Source organism: Pangasianodon hypophthalmus, chromosome 27 (assembly GCF_027358585.1).
Source record: "Pangasianodon hypophthalmus isolate fPanHyp1 chromosome 27, fPanHyp1.pri, whole genome shotgun sequence".
NCBI classification, from domain to species: Eukaryota; Metazoa; Chordata; class Actinopteri; order Siluriformes; family Pangasiidae; genus Pangasianodon; species Pangasianodon hypophthalmus.
The window spans coordinates 7,867,122-7,886,439 of NC_069736.1; the positions used below are offsets into that span (position 1 = coordinate 7,867,122).

The 19,318-nt window shown below is 37.9% G+C and overlaps 1 protein-coding gene across 4 annotated transcripts in view; it reads right to left on the reverse strand.

Annotated features, from left to right (window-relative positions):
* Positions 1-1,481: 1,481 nt before the first annotated feature.
* Positions 1,482-19,318, reverse strand: part of camkk1a (calcium/calmodulin-dependent protein kinase kinase 1, alpha a) — a 97,396-nt gene continuing 79,559 nt past the window's right edge. For 3 of the 4 annotated variants that reach the window (XM_026922133.3, XM_053230260.1, XM_034300653.2), the window contains 6 exons: positions 19,118-19,191; positions 17,437-17,524; positions 15,651-15,779; positions 14,577-14,680; positions 8,909-8,956; positions 1,482-7,950 (listed from right to left, as the gene is read on the reverse strand). In XM_026922133.3, coding sequence (XP_026777934.1) covers positions 7,863-7,950; positions 8,909-8,956; positions 14,577-14,680; positions 15,651-15,779; positions 17,437-17,524; positions 19,118-19,191 — 531 coding nt within the window. In that variant the 3' untranslated portion in view covers positions 1,482-7,862. The remainder of the gene's footprint in view (positions 7,951-8,908; positions 8,957-14,576; positions 14,681-15,650; positions 15,780-17,436; positions 17,525-19,117; positions 19,192-19,318) is intronic. The other variant, XM_026922134.3, reaches the window with a different exon arrangement.

Sequence of the window (19,318 nt, forward strand, 5' to 3'; positions counted from 1 at the left end):
TTCCCTCTTGATCTCTACTGAATTCTGTCTACCACTGTTTTTCCACTCAGAACTATTAACATTTTAACGATTCAGGTAAGAACATGGCTGCCGTGCAAATCTGCTCATTTGAAGACACAGAGACTATTACTATACAATTACAATTACACCTGTTATAATCTGACTCAAAAGTCAATGTTCCATTAGTTTGTTCGCTTTTCTAGATGTTGCAAAATTCAGCTCCATAGAGTTATTATTGTGCCTAGTCTTCAAAAATGGGGACTACAACAAGTACTATATTAAAAGGCCCATTGGGGCAAGAAGCACACTGCCCCATGCTCAATCTCTGAACATTTTCTTTAAAAATGAAAAGAGTCAGGGAGGGGCAGTGGACAGGAGAGTTAATGACAATACCTCTTTTGTGTTTGTCTCACACACTGACAATAGTGACAATGGTAATGGGAAGCGCACCTGCTTTATCAAACACAGTTAACTTTCTTTAAAAATATCCATCTGAGCTCAAGTTATCAAAATGAACCAGCCTTTCAGTCCATAGATTTCAGTCTTTTCTGTGATAAGAAAGGATGCGATTAGCAAGTTTTATTACACTGTTATCTAGCTACCTACATAACTAGCTACGTTGTTAGCTTTGGACTGCAGTTATCAGAAATCAAAAACCATCCTTATTGCACCAGTTGTTTAGAAAATTATGTCTGATTTCAATAAAGCTGTACTGAAAAATGTGCATCTGAAAGATTGACCATCTAACTTTCTTTACAAGTGAGGCAAAATAAACAGTGAGGAGGTAGTGTTATGTCAGAGATATTCAGTTTGATCAACTAAGGGAATTGTATTGCTTGACTTTTGTACGGTGTTTCGACTGTCATGGGGTTCTGGCTTTCTGTTCTCTCATTGAAAATTGATGTACATAGTTTGTTCAAGTTCATTGAACATCGACTCTCAGCTTCCTGTTACACATTTACTCTAAATATTCACTAGTCAGAAGTCTACAGCAGAGGTCATGCAAATAACTCTCAATTTTGTTTGATGCTATGTATTTATTTAATGTTGTCCTGCCCCACCAAAATCTGTGGTAAGAGCCACTGCTGTTGTAACAGGATAATCAGGTGTAATTATATGAGGCTGGACCTTAGCATCTGCTGGCAAAGCATATATGTCATGTTTGCATCAGCAAAACAAGAATGTAAATTAATGTTGATTTAAAAAAAAAAACTTACTGTAGAGATTGAACACTTGAACAGTGTCCAGTGAAATAACCATTAAACCTGAAATTATTCCAGCTAAAAGTATAATTTGTAGTAATATAATAAATATATACTAATTTGATTTATAGGTTCTGATCATTGAGCCTCTTTGTCTATATTTATGTTTTTTTTTTGTTTTTTTTTTTTAAGAAATCATTATGTGGATCTTTTTTTGCACAAAAATATAAATATGATTGGTTTGTTGAATCTTGTCATTGTCATAAAAAATCATTCACATTGGTTTTGAGCTCTTTATTATCCTTGAATTTGTCTAAGTGTACAAAAAGCATGCAAAAAATAGCCTCTTTATATATTTTGGTACATATGTACATGGTAACAAGTTGCATTCAATAGTTTTTTGTGCCATGCTTTTTCTGTAACAATTATAATAAGTACATTCAGGTTAATGCACAGGAATACAGACATCCATGTAATGACTGACAACAACAGTCACTCAAGCAAAGAGAAATTAGACAATTATATATGAGGAACTGCAGTTCATTTAGAGATAAATCAATCTGAAACTTCGACTTACACACACTGAAGGATAGAAAGATATCTACAACCATAAATGCTTTGGATCAAAAAGACCTGCACTGCATTCCTGTACTGTTTTCTACACACCCTTTTCTACTTAGGCCTATATTAATATGAAAAACATAGCCCTTGTTAGAAAGCACATTGAAAGTGAAGCAGTTTTCTGGTGAATTGTACTTTTTCTTATCTACAGAAATATCAGCTTTCTCATTAGCTCCCTAAACTGGTGTTGTGTTAATTAGCTGACTCTCTAACTAGCTTGCTAATGGCTGGTAGGGTAATATAATGAAGATATCTCAGCTATTAGGTAACAGAAGACATTAAGAGAGATGTCCGACATTAAATTTACATTAAACCAAACAGCCCTACAATGACCAGGTAGAAAACTGACATTGGGCCAATATTGGGTCAAAGTTAGCTAGAGTGCCTACATAGCTGGGTGTCAACATTGGATCAATATAATTTTGTTCATTGAGCCCAGGCTGGGGCACCACTGTGCTACTATTGGCCAACCGTGACCCAACACTAGCAAGCTGTTATGAAAAGTGTGCCTTTGCCAACATTGGGCCAATGTTGAGTCAACATTGGCAGGGTAGTTATGAAAAGTGCTTCTTGACCAGCACTGGCCCAAACTTTGCACAACATTGTACAACATTGTATAGGGAAGGCCAACATATCCACCCAAAACACATGCAGACCATAGGGGCCCTATTTCTCATTTTAAGCTTCGGAAGGTTGCTCATAAGCATCCTCTATGCTCTCTCACAATACCCCCTTTGGGGAAGCCAGGATTAAAAAGGGGAGTCGGCAGCAGTTCCTACACCAAAACCTAATTGCGATTATTTGCAGAGACCATATTAGACCAATCACAGGGGATGGAACTGTAGAGAGTAAGGATACAGCAACAGCAACATTAAGGCCAACGACAGACAAAAAGATAATCAAAATCAATTCAAGTTCATGTCCCAAAGTGGCTTTGTTTACTAATTTAACTTCTCACCAAGCAGCATTAAAGTAACAGCTTATGAGCAACAAGGCCTGATTAAACCTAATGTAATCAGTTAGCTAACCCTACCCATTATTTTATATGGAGCTACTGCAGGCAACCAGCTGATTTTGCAAATCAAAGCTGATTTGGTAAATCATTTAAATTTGAACTGGGATTGATGAGCTGATTATGAACATCCTCTGAATGGAAAACAAAATTTACTATTTTATTGCTCATTACATCGTACAATCAGCACAAGAGCTTTAGTGAGTAATGTGTACACTTTTAACAAAGTCATGAAGGCTGTCTCAAATGCTTGCTTTTATACTCTTACGCTTGACTCTCAATCACTTGACTCTCAATATCATCACCAAAGTGCAAATTTGGGGGATGACCAAATGACAGGGCTTAGCATGCCAGCTAGAACCTGGCCATTGAATCAATCCCTCCAACGGGTTATTTAATATATTTCACTTGACCTCTAGTCCATCACTTGACCGCGAGTATTATTGCCTTTTCTGTTATCTTCTTCTTTTTTCTTTCAGAGTTGATCTGCACTCTCTAAAACACATTATAAACCTGTGCTTTATATAACCAATGATAGTGAATTTATTATTATTACAGTAGTGGAACAACTCTTTGGAGGCTAATGGAGCTTACAATTATACACAAGGGTCATTTCTATACGCAAAGATGAGGGGAAGTCAATAAGGGTGTGTCAAACCAGTATTGGAATGCAGCCTTAGTCTAGCTAACATAAAAAGTGACCAGGTGCTATTGAAACTTATTGAACTAGTCAAAAAATAAAACCCATTGCCCTTTCCTCCATTTAAACAATGTAAAGCATCCAAAAGTAGGTTTATTAACAATGTAGTGTTTCCCAGTGCAAGTTATGGATAGTCCATGCATTATACACAGTTTTTCTCCTCTGAATTCATAAGATAAGAATGTACAGTTCACGGTGTCACAACCACTGGAACGTGTGTGTGTGTTTGTGTGTGTGTGTGTGTGTGTGTGTGTGTGTGTGAGAGAGAGAGAGAGAGAGAGAGAGAGAGAGAGAGAAGTGACTGAGGCACTGCACAAATGCAACCTATGACCTGAACCAGAACAGAGACTACATGGCAGAGATCACTGTTCATTTCTTCCACTATAAAGCATCTATATAAGTATAATAAACATCAGAGCAGGACACACACTTTAGCATGTTACATGTGTACAACAGAATGTGTTAAAGGGGTTTTATTATTATCCTTGAGTTGTATCACATTTAATAATATACTTGAGTCATATCACGGTTATTAATATACTGCACCTGATATTAGAGATTTTGTTAAAATGTTATATTGAGGTCATGGACATGCCATATGTCAAGTACACAACATACAAACAACATACAAGTGCATAGTAACCGTTCAAGAGGGGACACGTGCATTACATTTAGAAAACCCACATGCTGTGTTTGATAATAGATTTGTGACTACTGTACACTTCCATATGGTGCATCCAAAAACCACTGGAGTGTGTGCATACCTGCTTTAGTTGCTACACCTCACACACACACGCACACACGTTACATTCCTATAGGTGTTCATTTTACCTCCAAACACGAGAGATGACCGAAAGGTACAATTACACACGTACATGAAGTAAAAGCATCTGTCCATGTCAGTTAAACTGAGAGACGAGAGAGAGAGCAGAGTCGGGATAATGGGTAACGACGAGAAAACACCATCTGTTAGGAAACATGAGAGTCAATACGTCATTCAGAGAGCCAAGGTAACATGGAAACTCACACCTCTCCATCAAGGTAGGCAGAACACAAAACGTTGTACTGTTACAAATTCTAGCAGCTGTACATAAAACAGCAACGGTGGCCATTATGAATCATAAGCAAAGAAGGAAAAATCTAGGTGTAATTAGGGATAATGTGCAGGTTTTCTTCTACATTTATCATCCTGTAATTGGAGCCCAGAAACCTCCAGGGGTTGGTGTACTCTTACAATGACTAGTTCCAGTTACAGGTTGGTTATTATACTATAATAAGCCTAATTGATTGGCCATTTTTACATGTATTCACTTGGCAGATGATTTTATAATCAAAGGACCATATTGTCTTGGCTATCTCTTGCCTAGACTAATTTATGTGCACAATTAACTGTTATTGAGCCAAAAAATAGGATGTGCTGGATCAAGTGTTAGTTTATAAGCTGCCAAATACTGAGCGTGCAAGCCATAAACCAAATTTGCAGTGATTAATGTTATAACTAGGACTAGCAATGCTGCAATATACTGGCAATACACTAGACTATTAGATGTTTATTTCAATGCTTGCCAGTTTCTCATTCATGTATCATCATATTAATTAAAAACGCTATTTCTTTCTTCAGTCCACATTTTCTATCCCTGATTTTTTTCTGATTTACAGGCAAGTGCTTGTGTTTAAAGGCAATGATCTAGATGTTACTGAAAACCCCATTTGCAGTGCTTCTGCTCAAGAAAAACCTGGCAACCTGGAGGGAGGTGATCTGCATAAAAAAGAGGAGACCTCAGAGAAAATCTTGATAAGCAGCTCCGTAGCCTGTCTCTGAATAAGAATAACTTTTCCCGCGTGAATAGTAATGTAACATTCGGACCTAAGTCTGTAACTCTGAATATGGCCCAAACGTGACTTAGAAAGTCAAGAGAAGGGGGGGTGGGGGGATGTAAACATCTCAAGAATAAGGGATCAGGTTTTGAACAGTCAGGTTTTGCTGTTAGCTTCCAAAAACAAAAGAGAAAGCGTTTATTTTCTCACTCAACACTTTGCAGCAGCGTTCAATGACATATTAATGAGAAATCCAATGTAGTGGTGACAGTAAATGTTGGACTTAATTTTCAGACTTAAATACAGCTGAATTATTCAGCTCAACTAGTTGGCAATTTATGAAATGACAAGCAGAATGGCGTTGACCCCGGGATTAGCATTAAAGTTGTTCTGTTTGAGCAACTGGTGAAAGAGGTGAAAGAGCTGGACAGACTAAAGCGCTGCTGCATCGCTCTCTTTAGGTAGAAATGAGATCTCACCGGCACCTCTATCGATGGGCAATCGAACACGAGTAATGTAGCGAATCAAGACAAAATTGACCAATATGTTGGATGCCGTTAAAGATCACGTGTTAATTATAACGATTAATGCAAGTTGTTCAAGGTGGCTTTTGCCTTTAAGCATCTTTCTCAGGTGCCATTCAAACTTATGAACTTCTGAATCTAAATCTGCAATTTTAGGAGGTCTAGGAAACGTGCTGTTACTAATGGTGCCAATAAATAAATAAATATAAGACTACATATTGCTCTGATGTGCTTAATACTTCAATAGTAGGATTAGGCGTTGCCATCATCACTTTGGAAGGGGTCCCTGGCTGCTGAAAGCTTGACAACCCCCGCGCCACATAATATTTACTGGGATTAATAGACTGCTTTTAATTATGCAGAAATCTAACAGTTTATAATAAAACAAATCATGTTGAGAAAACATGTGCCCTGTTTAATTAGCAGTTATTATGATTGGCACCATCAAGAGACATCACTGCAATATTCATTTGATCAGAAAAGGAATTATTGCTTCTTAACTGCATGAAATCCAATTTAAATGGCAGCCAATTAAAAATGTTTGATTATCAGCAGCCTACAGTTCCTGTTAAAACAATTTCATCTCCCTGACTGAGTGTGAATGTTGTATGAATGTAATCCAGGATAAAGGGGAGGTGTTAATGTTGAATAATAGGCGATGTGCTGGGCTTGATGCTAATCACCACATTCAGATTGCACAACACTGAGTGAGAGAGATCCTCACTCAGTGACTTGTGATTGTGTTTATGTATGCGTTTACAACAGACAAACTGTCGGGCATCTCTTGTCAGCGTCTCTCACTGACAAATAAGCCGCTGCGAGTGGAAAGACTCTGTAAATGATGACACATTCTGCTCCTGTAGGGAGACAATTGCACATTGTGACACATGATATGGTTTCTGTGTTACTACAGTCTAAATGGAGGATTTGCAACATTCACTATCATCCAATGTGCTAGTAATGTGTGTGCGTGCGTGTGTGTGTGTGTGTGTGTGTGTGTGTGTCTGTGTGTGTTTGTGTGTGTTTCAAATGAGGAGCCCTCTAACATTTGCATGTTAGCCCTATTCTGAAATGTGTGCTTGTGTGAAAATATCATAGCCCTCTCATAGTGGCTGAGTTTTGCCCACTTGAATAAAAAACACAATCTTCAATTTGTGTGTGTTTGTGTGTGTATGCCAAAATGGCAAGCAGTCCAAAACTGGCCATGTGTACAATAAATATTACAGTATGCAAAGCATCACAAGGCAGGACAACATCGAAATTACATTACATATGTACAAAATGCTGCTCATCCCTTCTGTCACTTGTCTAGTTTTCTAGTGAGATGTTCAAGTGATGTTCCTTAAAATGAGTTCTGAGTCTTCTGGCAGTCCATCCATGGTATTACCAATTATTAAATAATGTTATAATGATAAGTTTGTCATTCAATCATATATCTTAAGTCAAAAAATCTCAATTTACTGAAGATTTCAATCTTGATTCATGAAGGACGAAGGGTAGGGTGTGTGCTGAGAGCGTGAAGAAAGAACAAAAAAAAGCAGAAAGCAGCTTCTCTGAAACATCTCCAAAGCCTAGATATAAAATGATTCGGGATGTTCTTGAATGTTCCTAAATGTTCATTCAAATCCCAGACTTCTCTCCATATAAGAGATTTCCTCTGTACAGCATTTCATGTGGCAGGGGGAGTGGCTTTGCACAGTGGGTGTGGCAAGAAGAGGAGCAGGATCCAGGAAAAAGGTAGGATCGATGTGTCAATCACAAAGCAAGGTAGATCTGGCCAAACCGCCAGCATCAAAAGGCTTTGGAATAAGACACTTCATTAAAGAATTAGAAAGCAGTTAAGAATAAATATATGGTTGAAAAGTTTACAAGTTGTGGTTATTAACTTTTATGAAGGTTGTGGTGATGTGAGATTTAAGATTTAAGTTTGCCTGTACAGTAGAAATGAGTAAAGGACGGGCCTTATGGCTGATAATCGCATACACTTATGAGCGATCATCAGAAGAGGGCGGTTCATCTTCATGAAGGTCCTCAAGCTCCACCTCTCGTCCAGCTTCTCCACTGCTACCTTTTCTGTAAGGCACAAATACAGACTGGAGTTATATAGTTAGCTTTGAATAAAAAATTACAGTTTTTAACAAATTCAGAACATTTTCACACTTGAGTCCGCACTCAGGACCGATTCTGTGTTCGTTTGGGGGAGGAGCTGATAAGCACAGGTTTGCCACATTGAAGAATTCTTTCTGAACTGTGCAAGTCAATAAGTCACTTTTTGTACAAAATGGAAGGCACCAGGTTCATCTGTTTATTGTTGTATTATTTTCCAAGAATGGCACTTTTTGATGATTGGCATTTAATTGTGCAGGGTTACTTATAAACGGGGAGCCATTATCATATAAGAAGATTTTTAGCCATGCACAAGGTGAACTAAGTGTGGTTTTACATATATAGATTGATATATTGATCGTTTCGTCTACTCCACTGACCATCACAACCCTTTGCCCACCATCAACTTAAAAAGGGAGTATTGTGACATGCTGAACCCAATCATGGTACTTAGTGTACAATGCTGAGAGCGGATAGTTTCCACAAACTATACAGACTACTCCCAGGCTCAAAAACAGCTTTCAAACACCAAGAAATGTACTGAACTCTCAGGGCACGTGGCCCTGGGTCCAGCAAAAAACTCTCAGGTTTGAAAATGACCTCAAAGTAAACTAAATAAATGTTGTTCCTTTTAGTTAGACACCTTTACCAAATTTGTGTGTAAATAAAAGCTTGAACAATGAAGAAATGAAGTCGTGAGCACAGACAAACATTACTATGAGCCAGACATTAACAATCACAATCAGACACAACATATTCTATGAGGGAATGATGAAAATGCAACAAACATACGCTGTAGTTTGGGTTTTCCCACCTGACAACAATGAACACATGGCTAAACTGGGGAACGAATGTGACACAGTGGACAGGGTAGACAATAACAACATCCAAGCATCAAAACCCATAGCTAACAACAAACCTTTACCTTAAAGAAGGGTGGAGTTTAAGAGAGGGACGAAACGGCCATGAGTCCCTGCAGCGGAGAGAGACAGAGTGAGGCAAAGAGGGTCAGAGGTCAAAGATTCTCTGGGGGCAAATAGGATAGCAGGAATTGAACCTTCACCTTGACGTAAAAGAGTTTTATAGCTTTACTGTAGCAGATTGCGGCATTTAAGTCACAAGATATTGGGAAAAAAGCAGTCACATCAAACTCTGAGATGGGAACAGCCCCAATTTCTGTGACCAATATGACAGCCAACATTAACATGTCCATAAGTCTGTTTTTTGTATTTTAGATCAACATGAAGTGTAAATGATAGATTCCTACTTCAGTGATTTTAAAAAATTAGATTAAGCTAACATTAAACATGAACACAGTTATGTGCTAATGCAATACGAACAGCTACAACCACCATTTTCACCTTGCAAATGAATAACCAAAAACAATCCAGGCTCTCAAATTGCAGTAATAGCAAGTTTTCCTATCTGCTTGAAATCTGCCACTTCATGTAAATGGAGCAGTTAGAGGACCTGAACACAAATTTGTCTTTCTTTTTGCATGAAATTTAGCATCAACCAGAACAGAACAGATGACCTGTCAATCATTCAGTACTTGTACAACAGTACTTTGCTCCTTCCCTAAGAAAAAAACCCAGACCATTTTAAGACTTATTTTCTTGATAAGATGGTTACCTTTAAGGAAAATGTGATATGCATTCAGTAGGCTGTGTACCTAAAATGACATTGACAACAAAATATCCAAACTTTCTCCAGAAGGTTCCCTGAACTTCCACTCTGGAAATAAGAGCCTTAAAATATCATACATTTTCAGACTGAAATGTCTGAGATGTGACAATATATTAAATTAGTAATGGGCAGTAAGTGGATGTTAGGGTTGTAAACCAGTTTTTAAGCTAATCAACAACTACTATGTAGTGTATTGTTTTACATCAGAAGTCCATGTCACACTAAACATAGCCAACTCTGTACTACTGCAAATATGAAAGTGTGATCATATAGTAGACGTGTGTGTTAAAGGTTAATGAGGGCAACACAGGAAGCGTATAAGTAATGTTGACACTGAATTATTAATGAGATGCAAATCTGGTGCATAGAAAGTCATTTAATTGGACAGCAGCGTCAGGAACGCATGCACTGTAAATGAATTCTCCACCAGGGAGAGCTGTTGCTTCTGGCCTTTTCACGCAGTTACAGCAGCAAACAAGAACGTGTGAGGAACTTGTTACATCATTGAGAAATTCCACTAATATATGGAGAACTGGATCATAAACTCATTGTTCATACAAGGCCATTATTGTTGTTTTTCTTTTCACAATTCACTTGCTGTTTGAGTGATTGTGTAGCAGTACAGAGGAAAAGTAACCTGCAACTGATTGCAAGTTACATTACTATCTTTTATGATCTTTTACATTATGCATGGATTTCTTATGGATCACTTTGGATCTAACTGATTTACTTGCACTGTTTAACAAAAAAATACCTCATTGAGGTAAAAACAAAGTACTTGTTGGGCTAATCAGAATAATACAGATTCTAGAGTTCGCTTCAGATTGTTATGTAAACACTTCAATTGTATCTAAAAGAGTATTCTGTAGTATTCTGACAGAAATTAGCTGAAGGTAGCTAATTAGTCGGATGTTGGTGGTCCACATACTTTTGTTTTATCTCCATTTACATCCCCTGAGGCACCACAGAGACCAGAGTTTCTTCTCTAAGCAGATATTTCCCTGGAGCTACAGAAATATAAGGAAAACTCACCAAATGTTACCAAAAGTGTTCTGACTTGTTTTTTTCCTCAGCAATTAAAAGTTTCCCTTGGCTGTCCTAACCTTGTACAGTTAGTTAGCTACATGCATAGTTGTGGCACCCACTAACAGTCAGGTGGTATGAGTAAATAATGAATTAATACAAATCGGATTTTGAAAAAATGAAACAATAAACACAGCAGTTGTATCAGTAGGTTGGAATTCATATCTTAAAAGAATACTCCAGAATCTTTCCACCTAATTGTTATCGACCACATACACTTTTAGTACAGCGTAAAGAACAGAAAACCCATTAGCTCACTAGTTGGTTATAAATGGCTGAGGGCAGTTGTCGAATTACAGTATGTATAATTAAACAATAAAGGGATGAGACATTTAAAAATGGTAAGAGAATGTCTTTCCAAAGCTGTTCTTATGAAGTAAAAGAACTTCTTTTTTTTTCTTATGGAGTTTCTTATCTAACTTTCCAACTTTTGAGTAATACAGTAATCAGTAACTCCAGTATCAGACCCCACAACTACAGTGCTAGCAAATAACCACAAATTCTTCCATCAGAAATCGCAGTCAAGGGTCTAAAATAATAAATTATACAGATTTATACAGACAGAACAATTTAAAAATTGTCCTTAGACATCCAGTATAAGTGAGTTAAGAGTAAACAGGTTTTCAGTTAGTACAGTGAAACATGGTGAAATGCTAGTTTAGGGTAATCACACATATGCTACAGATACTGTAGATAGAGATTAGATTGAAAAATGTATAAGGCATTAATTAATTTCATCCTAACCAGACTATGTTGTTATATATATTTTGAATTTCCCTTGCATCTGGTAGCAGGACTAAGCAACAGTGTTATATATTCTAGTGTGTCAATGCATTACATTGAGTACTGTTCTGCTCAGAGACTATTATCCCATGCTGGGGAGATAATACAGCAACATCATAAACCACAAAAGTCCTTAAAAAAGTGAACATATACCCTGGATGAGATGCCAGTCCATCACAGGGCATCACACATACACTCACACACACACACACACACATACACATACTATATTTGCACACTTATTCACAACCTATGTGCAATTTAGAGTTGCCAATCCACCTAAGGCATGTTTTTTGGACAGCAGGACGAAACCAGAAGAAACTGACACACACAGGCATGCACGCAGCCAATAAGCTCAGAATAAATCCAAGACTCTGGAGCTATAAAGCGGCAACGTTACCTGCTGTACCACCCACATTAGCACATCCTAATCAAAAATACCTTGACAGTTACAGATAATATATGAGAAAGTGGCTGTAAGAAAAAGGCGCAGAGCAGCATCAAGGCCGCACAGGCTGTGAGACAGGAGAGGAGAGGCACACCATGTGGCGTCTACCTGCTGTCCTTGGGTAAAACGTTCTGATGAGCTACATGCCACGGAGGGGGGGAGCAGAATTTACCGCGTACTGTCAATCTGCTTCTCAGAGACATGGGAGTGAAGGGGAGGGAGAGAACGAGAGACCAAGAGAATGAGAGAGACAGGAAAAGCACAAGCAAGATGCATGTTGTTCAAAATGGCATATACTCATACATGAACAAATGAACCCATGAACAAATGTAGTATGATGCAGTATATGAACATCAAATATCTGCTATACATCAAATATGCTAAAGATACCTGGATGACAATATTATGTAGCCAACAATGTACTACATCCCACAAGGCAATACATTAGTCACTTTTTTTTTGTAAATAAAATACTGCTGGAATACTGTGATGGCAACATTAGCTGCAGCTACACATGTAAAGACTCATGGTGAGTTGCAGATCACTGAAGAATGTACCTTAGCTAGTTTATTATCTATGGCAACATGCTAATGCTGACCAACAACTATTAGCAACAGCGACAATTTTGTTTATTTGCTAATCTAACAGTTTATTAGTCTGATAACATAGATAAATTAGATAAACATAATGTTAAAATGATTATTTTCCCTCAAATTTTCTGTAATCCTTAGCTAGCTGTGACAGCTTTGGCTAGAGGACTGAACAGAAGACAGCTATTTATGCTAGCTGTGTCATTTACACTTCTGATTCAAAATGAAGGTTAAAGCATTTTACTGCCTTTAGGGCATTTTCTGCTGGCTCACTGCATCATTTTTGGCTTAAAACCAGTTAACACTGTGGGTGGAAAAACCTCTGCGCAGAACTGAAGCAGTCTGAAGTAATTCTGGAAGAACTGCATCTACAAATGAATTTGACTGACAGGTAGTTACATGATTATGTAGTACACCAAATGATGATTGTGATAACTGTGTACGATACTGCATACTACTACAAGGAATAGTATGTTGTATACAGAACATACTAGCGCTAGGTATAGTATATAGGTATGTCATTTTGAACACAGATTCAATGAGACAGAAATGAAGTGAGTTTGAGTGAGTGTGAGATGTGATCTTAATAAGGAAGACAGGGAATATAGAGGTCCTGACATGTATTCAGTTTATTCTCACCAGACATCCATTCACAGCCCTGCTTCTCCCATGCCTCGTTAAAAAAATCTTGGCTAGAAAAATAGCCCACTAAAAAAAAAATGAAGTGACATAAATAATTGACACACTGTGAGTCAGGATTGCTTCTGCAGGGCACCATGAGGGGAAATGAACTCAGAAAGGACTCTGAGAGCACTCCGCATTTTCAACATGAAATGCTAAAGAAGAATAGACCGGAGGTAAATGTCATGAATGCTACTATGGAAACGCAAGTTAGCAGTTTGAGGTTAAGGTAATGGGTGGTTATTAGTGTGGCCTTCCTGTATACCTCTTCAAACAGCAAAGCGAGGTGCTTAAAATCATCCTAGGAGAGAAGGGGTTTGAAAATGAGAGGAAGTGACTGTCCTTGGTTAAAGAACAGAAGAATAGTAAAGAGGGATGTGAGGAGACAGATAAATGATATAATCAAAAAAACATTTTATTCCGACAGTAGACTTAAAGAGTATTTCCAGTGAATGTCACAAAAACGTGAACTTAAGCTGTATTATCTCTTATTTTGCTCATTTTGAAGTTTAAACAATAGTAAATTACTACTGTTACTGCCATATTTAAAAGTAAAGCTGTACTGGGGCGGGGCTTATGTCATTCCCATGCTGTAAAAACAATTCAATTCTATGTGTATAGTAATGAACATTATCACAAAGCAGTTTTACAGAAATGTATAAATTCTGGATATAAATTTTCAATTTATAAATTTATCCTGAATGAGCAAGCCAGAGGTGACAGTGACAAGGAAAAACTCCCTGAGACAACATGAGGTAGAAACCTTAAGAGGAACCAGACTCAAAAGGGAATCCATCCTCATCTGGGTGACAATGGATAGTGTGATTATAAGTCATTTCCCTTTTAGAACTTATGAGCTTATGGGTATGAGCATCAGAGTCATTTCTGAATTCATTATAATTTTAACTATTGAACTACTGAAATTATTAACTGTACAACAATGGAGACTTGAGTGCAAAACTGTTCTTAGCAACATTGCTGTGCTCATTTTATACTGTATGCAGTGCACAGAACTCAAAAGTAGTATGTTTTGGGTTTGAGTGTCAACTAAAACTATGGAGTTTCATGAAAACTGGAAAAAAGGCTGTTTTAAGAGCAAACACACCAGACACAAATGAACACTCTATTTCAGTATGTGCGCTGTTAGACATATGAAATAATTGTCATATCAAATTTTTCATACCATTCCATCCTTAGTAGTGAAGGAACAAATGGATGCTGCAGGTTGATTCTGATAGATCATTCGAATAGTAACTCGTTGCTGAGTGGTTGTCAAGGCCAGTAGTGAAAGAGTGCAGAAGTATGTGCTGTGGTAAACTCACATGAGCAGGCTGCCTGGGGCGGACATGGACCTTTCTTCCCTCCTGCTGGGACACTCGAAAGGGTTCCCGAAAGAGCGTTTCCGCAACATGGCCTTCACCAGGATCTATTCCCCAACACAAAGTTTGATAAAGGAAGTATGAAAAAGACAAATGACTAAACGGGTACAGTTTTTGTTTTGTTTCTACGCAACTGCTAAAATTTTGAACTGGCTGCTCATAAGAGAACCTGAAATCAACAAAATATCACCAAAATACTAAAAAAATTCCACATGAAGAAAAAAGCAATAAAGACTGAATATGGTAACATTTCCAAATGAATAAGGACAGTGTTACAGTTTCTCCATGGCTACATCGCAAATCATACACTACTCCTTCCTAACCTCGTAATCGTCAAGGGCAGTGAGAATCACCTGGACACCTTCCATGCCAAGACCTTGCACAAAACCATAAAGTGACGAATGGTGCTATATTTGAAAAAAAAAAATACAGCTGTCATACAGACCTCTTTCCCTTTCTTCTTCTCGACTCGTACATGTTGGACCATATCTACACTATATGGAGTTACGTGTAGCAGCTGTGTGATCACGGGCAGAGCTACAGGTGACCTGTCCTTCTAAGCTGCCGATAGCTTCCTCTCATCTCTTCTGCCACGGTAAATGTATTTTTATTTATTATGTGCGAAAGTGCTCTTTTGCACAGCACCGGGCACCATGAAGTTCAATATATTTCTTCATGTAATAATCACATTAATCACTGCACATTTGGTTTAATTTAACAACATGGATTCCACTTTCATATTCAGCATCTTATAAAATAGCACTTGATCCAGCACATCTTATAATATTGTATTCATATCATATATTTATTTATTTTTTTACAGTGTACCGACAGTTAATTGTGTGCATGACTTACTGTAGCCATGAGGTACTAAATCAAGGTCATGAAATCATAATGTGTAATTAAGGTGCTGTCTTTGAAGGGATGATACTATTAATTAATGTCATGTGTATTTAATATACACAAGAATGGCGTTGTATTGTTTATTTTTTTTAGTGTATTTACAGCATCACTCACCACAGCAGACAGACTGGGAACAAACTTGACAGAGTTCTGAATCTCTTCTTCTGTGACCTCCACCACAGTGCAATGTTCTTCTTCTAATGGTAACGGGTCGGTGCCGTCCTGCGTGACCCAGGGGTCCAGCTATAGACACACACAAACACAATACAGAGCAATATAATTGGGACCTCTTCTGTTGACTGGTTAGCCAGAGAGCAGCTTACCAATCCAAATCAATACAACAGCACAATGCGCACAAACGTATAATAAATATCTGTGGTACAGGAGGTCAGTAAGACTGTTAAGGATCAAATCAGAATGTTTCAAATCCAAGCAAAAAATCTGAATCTCCTCGCTATGAAACTTATCAAATTATAAGAAAACGTGTAAATTAGCCAAATGTAACCCCAGTTGTGCACTTGCGGGTGGTTTTGCCCGGAAGGAAGGAAGTGGTAGTTGAGAAGACTACCCCAAGTTGTTGAGTTGAAATTGCAAGTTGAGGGGGTGTTTTCTGTGGCTTTTACCGGCTGTAGGTGGGGAATTACACGTTGCATGTTTGCCTCAAACACAGCAATACTATGTGCATTCAATACATCAAATGGTAAGCTGCATATGCTTGAACATTACACTAGAGTGTATCTCTTGCATCTCTGTATAATGAGAAAAATACTAAAAGCTTTTGAAAATAAGTCATATAAATCCCATTGTCCCATTGTCAATTGAAATTGCAACTGAAATGTTGAAATTGTCTCCAGGGGTACTCCAGGGAGTCCTGATTTAATGGAACATTTCACATTTTGGCAACTTCACTGTCGACACACTCTCATACAAATATTGCAGATGGGAGTTTTAAAACAGAACCAGATTCTCAACTTCTGACTAATTACAAGACAAACTGATTCACAGTTATAATCTGACAGCTTTGCAGCTCATTATGCAGAGATGCAGAGAGATGCGCTCTAGTGTAATGTTCAATCATATGCAGCTTCCCATTTGGGGCTGCAATTTCAACTTGACAACTTTGGGTAGTCTTCTCAACTACCATTTCCTTCCCTGTTTACGGAGTGATGTCAAATCAACATGGCAGTGCACACTGTGAAGAGAGTAAAGTGCATCTTCTCTACTTTTACTTTAGTTTATTGCAGTATTGGGTTAAGATCAGTTAATATACAGACATAGTACTTGGTTAAATCCATAACACTGACCAAACTAATCGCTCTTTTGAAAAGGTAGTCATCAACCTTAGAGTTATCACTAATGTTAGCCAACTAGCTTATTGCTAACGCTACGTGCTATTGTCTGCTGGCTAGCTTGTTGCTAACGCTACTCTCTGTTGTCCTCTGCTGTTGCTGTGCTGCAATTTCAGTCCAAAATGTTGCATGAATGTTTGAAGTTCACTATAGTAGACAAGTACCAGTAGCCACTCAGGCCTATAACTGTACAAGTGCAGTTAAAGTAGCTTTTATGAGCTTTACATGCTCTGACAAAGCAAACAAAAGAAACACTTTCATAGAAGTGTCCACATTTTTTCCACTTTGCATTCTGAACATGCTGAGATGGTAAATGATGTTATTACAACTTGCAAATTAACACTTACAAGGCAACACCAACACAGCATATACTGCATATTCAGCATAATAATGCTCCATTATTTTGGAGTTCACCTAGAGTTCCTAATGTTTCCTAATCACAATGTTTTTCCACACCAGTCAATTCAAAGTCCTTCTGAATAAACACAAATGAAATCATCTACTTCTCAAAATCTGCCATAATCTGCCATTTTGTTCCAGCATTAGCTCACCTTAATCTGAGGAATGGTTATCCTGGTGTCAGGGTTCTTGTCCAACATTTTCAGGATCAGATTCTTCAGGTCTTCACTGATAGTTGGGCTGAAGGAAATAAACAATTATCAATAAGAGGACAATCATTATATGAGTTCGAATTAAATAAGAAAGAATTTTATCTTTGTAAATCACGCCATTTGATATTGTAAACAATTGAGCTGACCTATCTAAGTGAAAGAGTCCTTTCAAATACCTCTTTATAAGAGGTCTTTACTTTGAGTTGAAAATACAAGAGAAGACTGTGACACATTTTTAACTCCTGGGACTTCATGGAACATGATGCCGTCATATCATAACAAGGAAAAACAGCTCCACATCATCACAGGCCCTCCACCATACTAAACATTGGGGATTAGATTCTTTTCTGTATTATTAGCCTTCTTTTTTTTTTTTATTATTTTTTTTTTTTACACCAAACCAACCTTGAGTGTTTGTTGTCAGAATGCTTTACTTGATCTCATCTATGCATAAACCCTGGTTCCAGTAGCATTTAGAAAAATTTTTTGCCTCACAAATCCTCCTCACTGTGGGGAAGCAAAACACACTGGCATCCTCTTCCAGGTGGGTTCTTTATAGCTCTGGTTGATTAAAATTCATAATTACTGCCCAAACAGTAGATATGGGCATTATTAGGCATGTAACTTTTTTCTATCTATTGCCAGATTTGCTTCAGTTACATTTTGTGCACAAGTTATTTCTAGAGATGCTAATAATTGTGATACATGGTTACAACAGTGTACCTTAAATGATTTAAGTTACATAATTGGACCTTAAGGACCACTGTTATGCCTTTAATTAGCTTTCATTATTTGTCAGCTTATAAAATAGCACTTGATCCAGCGCATCCCATTTATTTATCCTTTTCATTCATCTGAATAGAGCATACATCTGTAGTTATGTCTGAGCTCTGATTACTGATGCAATAAATCCTTGCTTTGTAGCCCTTAGAAATGTAATTTTTTTAAATACATTCACCTCTTTAAGAACCTCTTAAGCATCTCACACCAAAATTTTTAACAATCCACACAGAGTATGTCTTAGTAGTGTCACATGGACACTCGCAGTCTTATGTGCCTTAAAATCAGCATACAGTTAGGAAGCATGTGTGTGTGTGTGTGTGTGTGTGTGTGTGTGTGTGTAGGTATAAGAGGCTTTCAAGAAAGTGCTTTCATTAGCTTATGACAACCTGTCCAATCACACACTCAAGCTGCCAATCTTCCTGATAGTCCCCGTCTCTCTCTCTCAAAAACAACAACAACAAAAAAAAAAAAAACACCCGCACATTCATAACACACACTCTGTCTGACGCTTGAAAGACCTCAAAAAGCTTGGTTTATATGAAGAGACGAATGAAGACGTGGAGGCTTGTGGCAAAGCCTCACAGCTGTTCTCTTTAGTTCTCTGCCTGTGCTGACAAGAGAGACACTTTACCACGAATAAAGGCTTTTGTTATTCATTCACGTCGCCGCACCCCTCCCTCCACAGCCAAGATTAATATTCCTACAGTCTTAATGAGGCCTCGTTCAATTTTATCACACAACCTCCGGGCAGTTAGAATTCATGGATCGTCCATCTCTCTGTCCCTCTGTGTCTCTCTGATGGATTACAAACAGGTGGAGATCAGGAAGAGAAACTCACATCTCGGGGAACTCCACAGCCTTGCTCCTGATTTTGTTATGCAGTGCCAGGATGTACTCATCGATAAAAGGACACTGGGGAGAGAGAGAAAGAGAGAGGCTATTATGCATAACCTCAGCCATAAATCCAAGATGAAATCAGGAATATTCTGGGCAGAAATCAAACACACTACCCGCAGTTTATTTCTTTTGAGCATTATAA